The 16,533-nt window shown below is 43.1% G+C and overlaps 1 protein-coding gene across 1 annotated transcript in view; it reads right to left on the bottom strand.

Moving 5' to 3' along the window:
- Positions 1–16,533, bottom strand: part of clip2 (CAP-GLY domain containing linker protein 2) — a 62,141-nt gene that overhangs the window by 45,042 nt on the left and 566 nt on the right. The window contains exon 2 of the mRNA XM_079248010.1: positions 6,560–7,059. Coding sequence (XP_079104136.1) covers positions 6,560–7,059 — 500 coding nt within the window. The remainder of the gene's footprint in view (positions 1–6,559; positions 7,060–16,533) is intronic.

Genomic DNA, 16,533 nt, shown 5'->3' with positions numbered 1-16,533 from the left:
GAGTAAACATGTAAATGTTTCTGTTGTGTGTGTGTTTTAGATGTAAGAGAATGATGTGCAGATGAGAAAAGTCTTGGTCACTGCTGACCTATGTGTTATTTCTACAAAGTTCTGGTTGCTCTTTATGCTGCTTTATCTATTTATACATTCATTTTACATCATTTCAGCCTCAGAATCTGACAGCTGAGGCTGAAGCATCACGTCTGCATGCTGACTGGGATTAAAAGCTTCAGCTTCTATGTGTATTTTTATATCTATGATGTATGTTTCAAGGTATTTAGATATAAAATCTTTATCATGCTCAGAAAGAAACTAAAATGGGAAAATGTGACGGATGAATTTCAAGCGTCGGATTAAAATTCACAAGCGAGCTGAAGACGAAAGCGGCTGAAAAACACGGTGGTGTCAGAGGACGTTAGAGCGAGCTGGTTTCTGTCACCGTCAATGCTAAAATACCACCACTGTTCCAGCGAGCCAGCATTAACCCCTTCCTGACTCCCCAACACCAGAGCAATAGATGCCTCCAGTTGGATGTCTCTCTTTCTGGCCACTATCATATAATTTAACACCAAATGGAGGGAAATTTGTGTCCACAGTGCGTAACCTGAGATCCACTCATTTTAGGAAATTGTGGAGGCCGAGTTTCCTTTGCAGCAGCAGCAGAGGACACGAGTGGAAGGCAGCACATCCAAGCCGCCAAAGTAAGATAGATTACACTGGAGGGGCTTAGGAAATAGATGGATCCACTGATCAATGTGTCAGCAGCGGTTGCTCCCTTCTTAAGTGCTGAAAGTAATCCGGAGTGATTTGCAATATTGACCAGCATGGATGCTTCTGGAGCTCCCTGCTCCTGGCTGCACACGGTGTGATGTAACTATCCCCCGTGCCCATCAGTAAATGGAGAGCAACGTAACCCCCTGTCAATAATCCAATGCTCTGAACGCTGTATACACTAATAGGAGTCCATGAGCAGAGGAGGCCGAAATCTGTCTGATGTGAGGCGTTGCCATCACAACGGGATGAAAGGGAGAAAAAGGTTGGATGGAGGTGAAAGTGAAGCCTTCGTCTGGAATGACGAAAAACAGAACTGCCTGTGGGAAATGGAAACGTGTCACATTACACGGCACGGCAACGTCTTCCCTACGAGCCAATCAGATCAGGGCAAGATGAAGACGAGGGAAAGATTTCAGCTCTTATGACATGATATGATACTCACATGCTTGACTGACTAAAGCAGTGGTTCCCAAACTAGGGTGCGGGCCCCGCAGGGGGACCCAGGAATTTCATGGGGGGGTCAGGGGAGGTTAGGGGAGCATGGCCACTGGACAAATCTGTCAAAGTATCAATGGGAAAGTACTATAAAAAGAGAAGAAAATATGATGGAGCATATCTGCGCCTGCTTGACCAGGTAACGGTCAGGTAACGGTATTAACCAACGATGGGTTATGAAGAGACCGCAGTGTGTTGTATCAAAATATTATCATCTGATATTATGAAGTACGAAGCCAAACAAGTTCCAACACCACTGGGGTGATGACATTACTGTTGTCGATGAAAAAGGGGCCCTGCAGAGAAGTTTAGGAAGCACTGGATTAAAGCAACATTCAGTGAAAGTTGATTCAAAATCTTTTTTCAGTTTGTGAAATGAAAGACTGAAAACGTTGTTTTGTCCTCTCACAGTAAAGCTCTGGCAGGTAACGTTGCTCAGAGACATTTTTGTTTTACTCTGGATGAAGTGGTTCCTCGTCCTGATAGTAGTCTATACATTCTGCAATCATGAACAGTAAGAAATATAGTTAGACGCCTCAGTTTACTGTAAATCTGTAGAAACTCTGACCAATCCAAACGTTCAGGCCGAGTTCATTTCTTATATTTCGTAGCTTCTTCTCCCGGCTCCCCTCCTCCCCCTCCAGCAGTGCATACCTGATCGCCACACCCTGCATATAAACAGCGTGTTAGGATGAAAATACAAAGTAGTGAAGAAGAAACTCAGAAGGCAAATATGGCTGAGAAAATGCAGGAAGGATTTCCCGACCCGGCCTGGTTTATTTGCCTCCTCCTGCTGAACAGCCGAGAAAGAGAAAATCGTTGGTGGAAAAAGCTGCGAATAAAAAAGCCTCGGATCACGCAAGGAGGCGGAGCAAAACCAGAGGGGGAGGAGCCAAACAGGGCGCCACTTTCACATATTGTTAGCTCACCAACATTACCTACCCCAGCTTTAAGTACTTATACTTATCTATAAATGTCCGGCTTTTAAACCGTAGAAAAGACGAAAATATATTTAACATTTAACTTTTAAAAGACAACCCAAATAATTAAGATGAGCTAAATACTATATTATATAAACAATATTGAACTGGGCCCTGCGATGAACTGGTGAGCTGTCCAGGGTGTACTCCACCTTTCGCCCAAAGACTGCTGGGATAGGCGCCAGCTTCCCCGCGACCCTTCATCGGAATAAGCGGTTAGGATAATGACTGAATGAATGAATATTGAACTGACAGTGACGGTAATAAATCCAACTGCTTTGGGAAAATCTGAGGAAGAATTTGAATATGATTATAAGCACAGAGAATTCTCCAGATTCGCTGAATCTTTTCATATTACATGTTGTGGATGGTGGGATGCTCGAGGTCTGCACAATATTTCAATTCATCTGAAGAAAGAGGAATAAAACAAAATTAAAGAGCTAAACTAAAACGTGCAAATTTACATTTAATCCAAAGAGAACCATCTGACAGACAGCTTCGCTCTGGCTGTGTTACATGTCTTACATATATTTATAGCAGATGGTTTTTTCTTACATACACGGCCACGGCAGCCATTCCTATCGCTAGTTTTGACATTCTTTTCTTCCATAGATCTTAAGGACTTCCTCCAGGTACAGCTCTAACATATGGAGCGACTGTGATGGAGGCCACTCTGGTTTTCTATTGATTCTCCTCCTCAGCTCGTACATTCTCAACATAACGCTTCAGCATTTTCTACTTTTTTTCTAGAGTCACTCGGGGAAACATTTCCTAATTTTTTAGAAAGTTGGGATGTTTCTGTCAGCCTCTAAGCCACTGCTGAAGTTTTGGAGGAAACTCGAGCCTCATCAGTTCAGGTGGCATCACACAGACGGGAAGCTGCAGATGTTTCACATGTTTTACCCATGTCTTGTGAGAAAAACTCTGAGATTAGGGAGGAAATATCCTCATACCAGCAGATTCCACCATATTTGTCCATTTCTCCAACTGTGACGTTCTTTGTCGTACCAGACGCCAAATGAGCAATGTGTCTAACTGCACACAGTCAGAGCCAGTCAGAGAACAGAAAACATAATTTCTCTGTCTTTAATTCTTCCCTGAGATGAGAATGAACAGACAATGCACACAGACATTCATAGAAGTTAAAGTTCAACACTGTTATTAAGTCAGGTTGTACTTTATTTGCGTGTGCAGAGTTTGCACACATTTAGTACTTGCAAACCTTTAGTACATCCAGGTCATAATAAGATCATGACAGGTATGTTTCTTCTGGCTTTTATATCCTTTAGAGACCACTATAATAATGTAATGTAGGAGCACAATGTGCAGTGACTATTGGATTAATCTGGATTAAACTGAACAGAATAGAAATGCATGAAATCACCAGTAAAGCTTCGGCAGGTCCTGACACCTGACCCACATGTAAATAGCTTCTGTTGTATGTTTGTTTCAATGCCAATATTTTATCCTGACAGCCACGACTTGAGAGAATGATATGGAGATGAGAAAAGACGACATGTTTCTTTACAAAGGAGACAAAAATATTTTTTAAAAATAATTCAAGAGAAAAATATAACCACCATCCTTGATAGAAAAAAACAGTGAAATTCAAAGTTTTACTAGGAATTAAAAAAGGAATTATGGAAGAAGGGCTTTGAAAGGCCGTGGCAAATCCTCAGCAGCAAGTGGAAAACATTGAAACAACATTACCAAGCTACCTGGCTAACTGGCTACCTGGCTACCAATCCATTTGGCTACCTTGCTACCTAGCTACTTGGCTACCAGGCTACTAATCCACCAGGCCACCTAGCAACCTAGCTATCTGGCCACCTGGTTACCTGGCTACCTGGCTACGTAGCTACCTGGCCACCTGGCTAACTGGCTACCTGACAACCAGGCTATCTGGCAACCTGGCTACCAATCCATTTGGCTACCTTGCTACCTGGCTACTTGGCTACCAGGCTACCAATCCACCTGGCTACCTTGCTACCTAGCTACCTGGCTATCTGGCATAATCCAAAATTATTGAAAAATCTCATCCAATGGAAGAGATTTTACGAGAATTACGTCTAATTTGCTAAAAACCTTTGAATAAAAACACTTGCAAATTGCAAGTGCACTTTGTCACAATTTTAAAAAATTTCACTTTTATTTTGTGAAAAACTTTAATGAAAACTTAATTTATGGCCTTGAAATGTCCTACACGTACAAAAGAAGACATAGCGTCACACACTACACTGTGTTTAATGAAGTAAATTTGGATGCTATACTTGTTAGCGCTTGTACATTCATTTTGAAGTTGTGCACTCAAAATATTTATATAGTTTAATTAATTAAGTAATTGTTTACATTCAATTTTGCTGCATCCTCTCTTGTTTAACACAGAATATGTTTCTGTTTCACATCAAAAACGACCAACGTTCACCATATGAAAGTAGTCTTGGTCCAGTCATATTGGTCCTGTCATAAAAAAGTCCGATATTGGACAGTTTTTCCTGTCGACTGAACGTGGCCTGAAATGACTGGTGATGCGGAGATGGTATAGACAATGTGAGCGTCAGCTGGGACCGATGTGTGACTTCTGCCCTCCTTTCAGCTAGTTAAAACTCAGTTTCAGCATCAGTGTGAACGATACCTCTAAGTGAAACTGGAAATGAACTGGGGACAGATTGAGAAAGGATCCTTGACATTTTTAAGGTGGTGGAGACCAGTTCAGAAAAAAGACTGCAGAGTTGGAAAGTTTCAGCTTTCCTGTCTTTCTGACACATCTCTGTATTTCATCTCTGTATTTCTGAGTAGTGCGACAATCAGCCATAACATTAAAACCACTGACACAATGTTCTGGTGAGAAATCTGCAGCTTCTTACTGGAGACAGCTAAAGATGAACATTACCACCAGGAGTAAACAGGCTCAGAGTCACAGATCTGAGGTCCAGTGAAACAGGAGGCTAGCACGGCATCGTAATGGGACAATCTAAACACAGCGATAAAAACAGATGGTTACAACAGTAACACTTGTGCACATGAATTTATCCTCACAAAGGGTTCTTCTTGTTATGATGTGGTTGTTTGTGTTTTTTCCTTGGTTCAGGTTTCCTGTTTTATTTTGTAGTATTTCCTGTTTGGTTCCCTTGTTTGTTGTTTAGCTTTATTGATTTCCTGTTCATTGAGTTCACCTGGTCTTGTTTCAGTTCATTCCGTTCACCTGTGTCTCGTTTTGTTCTGTTTATTTATACACCTCAGTTCCTTTCCTTGGTTGCTGGATCATTTTGTTGCCCTATGTTGTTGTACCTTGTAGTTAGTTCCCTGAGTGCCTTGTTTGGATTAGAATAAACCTTCTGGAATCTGCATCCCTGTTTCGTTCGTCTCTGCGTTTGGGTCCACACCTTCACCATCTCCACTGCCACCATAACACTTCTACAGTACATGCTACTTGTGCTCATTTGTTAGATAAAGACTAAAATCACCAATATGTCTGGTTTCTCCTGATTTTAATCACCACCACACAAGAGTCAAAACCTGAATCAGCTGTTTGGAGATTTAGCAAGTTTTTCATGGGTACAGCCTACATCCGTGGACAAGGTGTGTAGAAACAGAACGGACATGTCTTCACCAATGTCCAGCAATTCCCATGCTCAACCGTTTTCCAGAGATCAGTGCCTTCTATATGCAACAGTTGCTGTTATAAGTCCTGCCTTTTAAGCCGTTTCAGCGGATATGATTGGCTCTGCTGTCACTCACTGCTGAACAAGCTAGCGGTGCAAGCTAGTTGCCTCTGCCAAAGATGCTGTCACTGTCTGTCTGTCTGTTAGCAACTTTATGCGAGACAGATTTTCATGTTTTTGGAGAATGTGTCCCGATCAAACTCAAGACTGCATTGAATATTGGGATTGATCTGGATCAACATCTGGATCCCAGAATTCTTCTTAAGGATTCTTTATCTTTGCAACTTTAAGGCCATTTTCAATATACAATATAAGCATATAACTACACAAAAAGATAGATCTGGATTATCATCATCATCAAAGATACATTCTGGACACGACCATCCAGAACAGGATCAACTTTTCGTTACTGCAAGGGGAACAAACAAGCAACAAACACCACAGTGTGAGACAATGTGGACTCATTACCAATGAATCGGAATCTGATAGGAGATCCATTTAAAATGAAAGAAAACTGGAACATCATGTGGAAATTACCGATAGGGTGGAAATGAGCTACTTGTGGAGGTCTGCATTCCCACGGTGCTTTTCTATAGATTCGTTCTAACGAATAAAACCCGTTTAGCGTAAAACAAAGTTACTCACCAGAACTCGATCTCCGACTCGAAGATCCTTATCTCCACTTTTTTTAACCGACCCGCTATCCGACATGTTGGACCCAGACTCGTTTCCCGTTTTGACGGCGCTGTTGAGCAGCCCCTCTCTGAGCGGCACCACCACCCTCTGGCCAGCGGGGGCGCCGCTGCCCCCCAGCTGGGCCTGATTCTGGGCCGAGTCGGTGGAGTGGCTGTCGCTTCCCTCTCCGACCAGCTGTCGGGTTAGCTTTGAGGGTCGTGTGAAAATGCCCTGGAGGGGCTGGCACTCAAAGTAGCGCACGCCCCCGACTGAACCATCGTTCTTGCCAACTAGGTCATTCAGTATCACGCCTGCCCACTGTCCGGGGGCAAACTGGGTCTCCCCAAGGTAGGCAATAACTCCCGGTTTGATGCCGTTGACCCAGACCTGTTCACCAACTGTGTAGTCCCCCAAAACATCGTCCCCCTCCTCAGAGATTTTGGTAGGTGTGATGGGCTTCAGTGGAGTGCCTGGAAGCAAAAAAAAAGAAGAAAGAAAAACGACATTTTGTGTTAATTGTTGTGTTTTTATACAACAAAAACATAGAATCACTACTAGAATGTTCTTCATTAGAATAAGTATGTACACAGTACATGACTCCTCCTTCCTCTTGAGATAAAACCCTTCAATCACGTTCCTTCACCGTCCAGCAGAATCACCTTCAGCCCTGTTAACTGTGTCATGCCTGCAGAAATAAGCGCTGTGGTGGCAACATCCATCCACAGACTGCAGGTTGGGCAAGATTGGACGATACTCTTAATTCCTCCTGAAAAGTGGGTCAGAGAGATGACGAGTGATTAACCCTGAGATATGGCCTGTCTGACACATAGCTGAGCCTGATCTCAGGGTCTCTTTCTCCACAAGCGAGCAGGCCTCCATCAGCATGCGGTCTAGTGCACAGCAATGCCATTAAAGTGGGTTTATCTGTGTTCAGGGACGCTTGGTGCCAGGTCGGTCTCCCTGATGTTCCGACAGGCGGCCGGAAGGCTTTGTGGGGCCCCATTAGTTGTGCTTTCTGTAATTTATGCCATGATTGTTTCCACATGTTGTTGTGAGAATCAAATAGATGCAACTCAACTAGAAAGTGGAGTTCTTTGTGTGTCGTAGAGAGCAGACCTGCAGGTGCTCTGAAACCTTCCAGGTTCATGTTTTTCTGCTTTGTCAGCATAATTTTCATGGGAAAACTGTGATATAAATCTGGTGGTTATCCTGCAGGTGGTGAAACATACTGGGTGCGTTCCTTCCTCTTCCTGCAACTATTTAATGCCGTGTTTTACAGCTGTTGAGCCATCGACAGTCAAATGTCCACCATCACACGCGACTGTTGACCTCACTTTGCTCTGCTGGCTTGGATGATTATATTATATTATATTATTATTAAAGATTATATTATATCATATTAATCTTTAATTTAACCTTTTTTTTAAAGGAACTGTTGGATCACCTTTTCTCTCTACCTACCTACCTACCTACCTACCTATCTATCTACCTATCTATGAAATGAACTAACTAGGTCATAGAAATAGGAGAAGACTAATAATACAGGATTCTCCACAATGACATTTGTGTACCACCAGTCAAAAGTTTGGACAGAGTACCCAGTAAATTTACCAGGACAAAGCTTCCAGGCTTTTGTCTGGTACTGTACAAGCAATTAGAACTATTAGATGATAAATTTTTATCAGGCATATATTGATAATGATTCTTTAGAATCACATAAAGTCAGAAATAAATCCACATCAATATTGACTGTGGAAATAAATGCTGATTATGGCGATTGGGGTGAAGGAAAACTGCCTCAGAGCTCAACATCTTTGACATTTTCTTTTTCTGCTGAAGCTGCTTCTGGCCACCATCCATGTCCTTTAACCCTTAAAACGCTGCGCTATCCTTGCCATTTAAAACGTTTTATCAGCAACGGTAGATTGTGACTCTGTGGGGTGAACGGTGACAGATAGCTTACACTTTAGGTGACAGGAGCAGAAAGTTCTACGTCTGTCTGAAAAGAACTGAAATAATGATCCTTGATGGCTGGGATGAAACCAGAAACAAGGATTTCTGGATGTGGACTAAATAGTGGAGCTTCTTTGTTTTGTTTTTTTTTATCTAAAAAAGGAAAGAAAACTGGGGTTTTAAGGGTTAACAGCCCTCCCACCTCCCCCTTGAAGATGGTCTGCATTAAAAACACAAATCAGCATCACTGTCCGTCACAAACGTGTCTAAAGATGAAGTTGGTTGGTAGAAATGTGATCCGGACCACCACAACCCTTCGAGGCGTTTCAGACCTGATCTAAGCTGTGATCTGTGTTGCCGAGGCAACAGAGCAGCGAGGGTAAAAGGATCCTGGGCAGAAGGAAGACCAGAAACAGCCATTACATTCACTATTGTGCTCGGCCACCTCCCACCACCATCTGAATCCCACCATTCATCCGCTCGGCACAATGAATCCTCCACAGCCCCCCCTGCCCAGTTTTCTCTGCTTCACGCACACACCCATCATTCTGCGGTGTCTTTCCCCGTTATTTATGATGATTTTCCACAATAATCCTCATCTTCAGCCTGGCTGGTTTGTGGTTTAGGTTGTTGTGACGTGGTTTATCGGCTTGTGGCAGCAGAGGTTGTGGCAGCTGTGTGAGGACAGATGGAGGTGGGTGAGGGGGACTGAGCCTCAATGCTGTGGACTTCTGATCAATTTATTGCCCTGAAATGCAGCGTGTCCGGGTCCAGCATCATTTCAGTCATTTAGCGGCCGACTGAGAGTCACGACGTACATTTGAGGGAAACACAAAGGAGCTTTTCTGTCCCGACAAACAGGCATCATCACCAACATCATCGCTGAGATTTTTCATTTATCTTTCAGGGTTTTGGTGAAAACGTGTTGAAAAAATGCAATCAAAGATACAGTAATAGTAATAATTGTATTTTTTTTTCTTTAAAGAGTTCCCAGGACCATTTCATGCCAGTGTGGCTGTAAAAATTCCATATAAAATTATTTTTAGATGTATTTATCATTCTAAAACCAGCTCCTTTAATTAGCCTAAAATGGCTATGCTACACAAAAACGAACACATTTGACCCTCAAGATCCCCATTGAAAACCATTTTACATCACATAACATAAAAAAATGCATTCTTTTATGTTATTATTTCATTCAGCAGCCTTGTGTATTTAAATTTTACATTTATCCGTTGCATCAGGTTTTTTTTCATATTCAAAGCATCCAAAGCATTTTATAGAGAATATTTGTTTCTTATGCAGGTTTAATGTAAAGCAGTTTGAGTTGTTTTGTAAATTAAATATGTTATTCAAATAAACTTATTTTGCTTTATTTTATACCATAAAACAACTTTTACAAGAGTTAGTAAATGGATTAGCCTTAAAGGGTTTAAAAGTTCAAATTATTGCTATTTTTTAATATGCATCTAAAACACTGACTTGTTTAAAGTTGGAAAGAAATGAATACAGAATAAATTTACAGCAGTTTTTGACAAGGTTGCATTTTTCTGACCTGAGGATTAAATGGCATCGTGTACTTTGTTAAAGGCTTCGAACTCCAGGCTGTGGTTTAAAGCTTCTTCTACCAGATGGACTCATGGTTTAATATTCCTAAAACTTCTGAGAACAATGCAAACAACAAAAACATTACTTCCTCCAAATTACTGATGAATAAGCTGGCTTAAGATGAACATTTTATACAGAAATGCATGTGATTTGGCTGTAGAACTGCTGTAAATGCCCAGAAAAGCAACAGCCTGAGATGTGGAACCTGCGAGGTCTCAGCAGACGCTGCACCACGAGACCTGGCACAGCTCCCTTATTTTCACCTCAAAAGCAGCTAAAAAGAAGCTTTCTTTCATTCACTCCATGTTTCCTGAGGAGGTTCAAACAGTTTGTTAAACTCAGGAAAGTGAACTTTGCCAACCTCTGGCATGGCGGCTTCGTCCTCTACCCGAAGCTAAAGCCGACACACGTGGTCAGATCTGGAGCCCGAGGCCGGGTCAGTCTGAGGAAACAGATTCCTCCTGATTCCAGTCAGACTGGGAAGGGGCATGATGAGAGGTCAAAGGTCACCTGCCCCATCAATCTGCTAACCAGTCACCTGAGCGACACACATATTTCCATCATTCTGGAGTAAAAACCAGAGCCGGACTCCAGGAATCAACCAGCTGTGTGTCCACAACAACCTCAGCTCCTCCGTGACCCACAACTCCTCACTCGTCTCAAATACAACCCCAATCCCAAAGCAGCTGTGTCTCTCAGTAAAATGCAAATAAAAACAGAATTTAATGATTCCCAGGTCTCATCAACCCGTCTTTTGTTCCCAGAAGAGGATAAACGTCAAGTAAGATGTTGAAACTGAGACGTTTTATCATCGGATGGAAAATATGAGCTGATTGTGAATCTGATGCAGCAACACATCTGTAAAAACTAGTTCCAAGATGATGCACCATGTAGCGTCTCCTCTTCTTTCAGCATCTGTATGTAAACATCTGGGCAGTGAAGAGACCAGTTGATGCTCTACAGTCCTGGACCTGCTGCTGGATTTCTGCTTCCATGAAGCTCCAGATGTTTTGTACTGGTGAAACTGGACTGCAGCAGACCAGTTCTCCTGTTCCACCATAAGGATGTGGTCCAGCATGGTGGAACCTGCAAGGTCTTCCCTGAAAGAGACGTTGTCTGGATGGGAGCAGATGTTTCAGCATTGATGGAGCTTCCCAGATGTGGAAGCTGCCCACGCCATCGGCACTAATGCAACCCCATCCCATCAGAGATGCAGGCTGATAACAAGCTGGATGCTCCCTCTCCTCTTTAGTCTGCAGGACACGCCGTCCATGCTGTCCACTAACTATTCCACATCTTCATCCAGGTTTCCACTCAGAACATTTTAAATGAGCTTTGGTCCAGAGAAGACGGCGTGTTTCTGGATCCTCTTCACATATGATGGAGCTTTAACCTGCAGGTGTGGATTTCAGCCTGAACTGGGTTCACACTGGTTTCTGGAAGCTTCCTGAGTCCATTCACTGGTTTCCAGTAGAGAATCATGTCTGCTTTTAATGTAGAGCTGCATGAGGACCCCAACATCACAATCAGGTTTGACCATAGACTGTAAAAAAAAGGGCGGAGCCTCCGCGACATCACCCGTAGGTTTCTGAAGAGCTGAATTGAAGCTCGGTGGGCGGTTCCTACCATCGCCATCTTGGCAGGGACATGCGTGTCGCCCCGCTCAGAAAATACAAATATGGTGAAAGAGGTGGAGCTGAGAGGGGGGCTGTGAACATCGTGGTGGATGATTGACATCGAGTGAACTCCGAGATGCCTGTAGCTAAGAGCTAACCGAGCAAACCTGGAGATAACAGAAGCTAACCAGCTAACGGAGGTAAGCGGGCTAAAGCTAAGTCACGTTGTTAACCGGCTAAAAACCGCGGTTGTGCTACGTTCTTCTGACTTGAAACAGGAGATCGGGGACCTGTCAATCAAAATGACACGCCCCTAAATATGCCGAACTTCGAGATTAAATTACTTTTAAACTGACAAGTTAGAAAATAAATTCACTCCCCCCACAGCTGTCATGAAGGTGAACCTGACCTGTTAAACCTAAAATGGATTTTTGTACCAGGCTGTTAAATATGTTTATTTCTGCTGTGAAGTTGGTCTTTTTAACATGGGAGTCTATGGGGATTTGCTTTTGTTTTGGAGCCCCTAGTGGATGAAGGGGGAACTGCAGTTTTATGCACATAGGCTTCACATTTAAGCGCTGGAGGCTCCGTCCATCTTTCATATACGGTATGTGGGTTTGACCTTTAACTCTGTCTCATGCATACAGAGATTCCTCCTGACTCTCTGAATCTTTGCTGATAATATAGATGATGTAATCACAACGTCGTGATCACTGTGACGTTGAGGAACATTTTCTGAGGTTTTCGGAGCCAGTTTGTCACAGATTGGGGAACTTCTGCCCATCTTCCCATCTGACAGACTCTGCCTCTCTGAAAGGCTCCTTCTATGCCCAGTCATGTTGCTGACCTGTTGATACTCAACCTAACTAGTTGTCAAATGATCCACCAGCTGTTTGACATCTGTAACTTTTCCAGCCTTTGTTGCTCCGATCGTGACTTTTTACAGACGTGTTTCTGCTTCAGATTCACAATCAGCTTGGTGAATAAGGTGAAAAGTCTCAGTTTCAGCGTCTGATATGTTTGCTTTTGTTCTACTGGGAATAAAACATTGTTTGATGGAACTTGCTGGTTATTGTGTCCTGGTTTATTTACTATGTATCTCTAGTTGATGGTGTTGTAACAGACAACTTAGAAAAGAGCTTCATGAGGAAATAAGGGACTTTAAACTCTCCAGACACACAAGCCATGCTGCTTTAATCCATGACAACAACACCAAGGCAAACCTTAAAGCATGAAGAAATGCCATTTTTCAGATGACATCATCATTTCAGAAGCATTAGATGCAAGCTGCTTCTGCTTGTGATGGATCATTTCTCCCTCCCTGAGACACACAGGGGCTAAAAACGACAAAGCAGCTCGAACAGGATGAAAGAAAACTAATGATTTTGTTTATGGTCGAAATAAACAGCTTAAAAGCAGATGTTCAGATGCAGATGAGCGCCGGTGGCGTGCAAGCCGCTGCCTCGAGCAGCAGCGGACTCGCCTGGGCAACAGGCTTCAGCCCTGCATGCTACATGAAGGGATTAGCTTTTCCAGCTCTTAATGGATGCATCCAGGATGATTTCAGATTCCACGCAGCGACGAGACAAAGTGGCCTCCAGGATGAGCAAAAACGTGGACAGATTGATGACAGAGACGTTGGTTTGTTCTCCTTCTAGTGGCGCTAACAACCTGAGGAAGGAATGTGGCCGACATGCTCGGAGCGCTCGCATTTTTCTGAGCAGACTGAAATCAAACATGACACATTTGTAATTTGTGGTGGTTTTTATCATTTCTGGGTGGCAGAATCGGCTTTGGTCACAGCTCCAAGCTGCTTCAGACCTGAATAGATCTGAACCGGAGCAGGAAGGAAGCAACCATCAGGCTGAAGTGGAGCAGCTGCAGGTTCCTAACGCTGAAATTCCTCCATCAGCATGAACCCTGACACACTCTGATGCTAATGAGACAGTCGTACTCGCAGCCGAAGAAGGCCGGATCCTCTCCTGCTCCGCTCACTTCAGCTCAGCTGTAATTTAGCACAAACAGAGCTGGTGTGTGTGTGTGTGTGTGTGTGTGTGTGTGTGTGTGTGTGGAGCTGTGAGAACAGGCCTGTCATGTGAGCTAACCTGGAGAGGATAAACAGTGTGGCTGCATTTAAAGTTGACAACAGCTGTGATTACTTTGTGCAGACAGGGCTTGTAATTTTGTGTAAGTGAGCGTTAGCAGATGACTTATTCAGTTGTTGTGTTGTGTGTTCATGTCGACACCACTTTCCCTTCAGATTTACACACAGGAACGTGTCAACATCTCAACACATGGTCTGAAGTCGGAGAGTTTACTGTCGCAGGATGAAATGAACTTTATTCTTGGAGTTGTAAAAGTTCCTCTGTTGCATAACTCGTTTAAAGTTCCTCCAAGGAGACAAAATCCTGCATCTTATGCTCCTTCCCGCCCCCGCCTGCCTCCCAGGAAAAGACTGTTTGGACCAACCAGAAGAAGAAAACAGGATTTATTACCAACAGAGGTTTGTAGAAATAACACACAGATCAGCAGTGACCAAACATTTTGTCATCTGCACTTCAGTGTCACGCACCGGAAACAAACAGAAACATCTACATGTTTTTACTGCTATCCTCACTAAAGCAGCCGTATTCATGGTGCATCCGAAACGTCTTCATTCCATTCTTCATTTACTGCTCCTGATCGATATAAGCTCTCTGATTGGTGGAAGGTTTGACTGGAAATGGCTTCATCGTAACATCCGGGTGAAAATAGACGCCTCTTCGGTAAATAGTAGTGGTAGTAAGGGTGGGAAAATCAAATCGAAAAATCGAAAATCTGGATTTTTTTCATTAACAATTTTAAAATCAATTTTTTTTGTTTAAAAAAATCTATTTTTTTTTTCAATGAGATGAAATTAATGCACTATAAAAAATTTTGTCATATTTATTGATCTTTTTACTTGTCATCCTGGGTATTATAGCAGCAGAATGATGTTCTGGCTGCTGTGTTGTTTTCTCCAAACTGAAATCAAGAAAAATTAATAGAAAAAGAACTTTTATAATTTTCTTTTTGTTTTTAATCTACAAAAATCAGCAACATTGGAGGATTTTGAGAATCGCAATTTAAATCGAATCGGCACCCAAAAAAATCGAAATTGAATCGGGATGAAAGCGTATCGTCACAGCCATAAGTGGTATGATCTATTTTTATCATGAAAGTGTGACGCGGGTGTGATCACAGTGCAGGTTCGACGCCGGTCTGTACGACAGTATGTTGGACAGAAAAGAGCAAAATAAAAGTTAATAAAAAGAAGTTAGGCTGAGATAAGAATGTATTATTACTAACAACTAAAACTGCAACCATTTCCCCCCCGACGAGGATCTCCAGCGTCACACACCAGCTTCGTTCCTGGCATTCAGCGTCCCACAGGGAGGAACACCTTAAGCTCCTTCATCCCGACAGATATTTTCAGAAAACCTCGTAAAGACATCAGACTTCCATCAAGCCGTACGGCCACCCACCCAGTTGGACCCCACGCCAACACCTCAGGCTAACATCAGCATTTATTCCCATCATCAGAATAGTTTTGTTGCATCCTAGAACCTGGAAACACCCTTACACGCCAAGACGAAGCAAATGGCTAAAAAAAAGTCTAGTTATTGAGAAAATTCCCATTTTCTCTGACGGCGGTGGTCTGGGTTAGCTGTTGGTCTATTTAACATCATGTCCTCTTGTTTTTGTTTTTCCTTCCTCGTGATTCTGGACCTCATCACCATCTGCCAACTCGCTGGATCCACAGTGATCCTGGTTTTTAACTTTGGGGTTGAAGCTTTCAGCCAGTTAAACATAAACATGACTGTTCCGTCTTATTTGTTATAGAGCAACTGATTGTTGATCTTTCTTTATAAGAACTGATCTGGGTTTCAGGCTTGAAGGAGGAGCCTGGTGCAGGAACAAAACTTACATGGAGGAATCCAAAGAGCAGCTCAGGTTGTGTTTCCTGTCATTCAGTGGTTTAAAAGCTAGAAAGTCATTGTTTTGTACATGCAGTTGTTCTCATGTTTACGTCACTGTTTATTAAAGGCGCATTACGTAACTTTCTGACCTTAAAACTCTGCGTCTCCGACTCGTTTGATGACACAGTGACATCTATCGTGTGTATTTCTAGAGCCGGTGCCGCCCGGCAGCGTCCCTGAGAAACCGACACTGAACCTCATCATCCGGGACGCGACGTGACGTTTTCCTTCACTGTAAGAAACCGGCTGTTTTGACCACACAACGTCGCTGATTCAGCAAAGAAACGCAGGTAGATTAAAAGAGACAAAAGAAGAGTCATGGTAAGATGGTCTTCTGCTGGCTGGAGAGAGCGAACAGGTAGGATGCAGGATGGACGCTGAATTCGCCGTCGATACGGGGCGCTGGTGGGAAAATGGCGGACGTTCTGTAGTTAACGCCTTTAATGAAGCTGTGGCGTTTGGATAGAACCCAGTGGGATCCATTTAGTTTTTATTCTCTGTCTGACCCAACAGACTGAAAGTGCAAATCACAAACCGTAGCCGCCGCATACGACGGCTGAGTTTACAGCTAAAGACACTTTTTCGTAGTTGTGACGTCGTGAACTGATATTTTTCCCTCTCAGATCTTCTCCTGGACCGCCTCCAGCTGCAGCTAAAACCCTCCGGAGGAGTCTGATTCAAGCTGCTGTCGCTCCTCCTCCTCTGTGACACTTCACCATAAACAGACGAAGCCTCTTTATCATTTCTACCGTCACCTCGCCTATTATTT

This window comes from Telmatherina bonti, assembly GCF_933228915.1.
Source record: "Telmatherina bonti genome assembly, chromosome: 10".
In the NCBI taxonomy this organism is placed as follows: domain Eukaryota; kingdom Metazoa; phylum Chordata; class Actinopteri; order Atheriniformes; family Telmatherinidae; genus Telmatherina; species Telmatherina bonti.
Note: the sequence above shows the minus strand (reverse complement) of the source record. Positions and strands in the feature narration are given on the sequence as shown.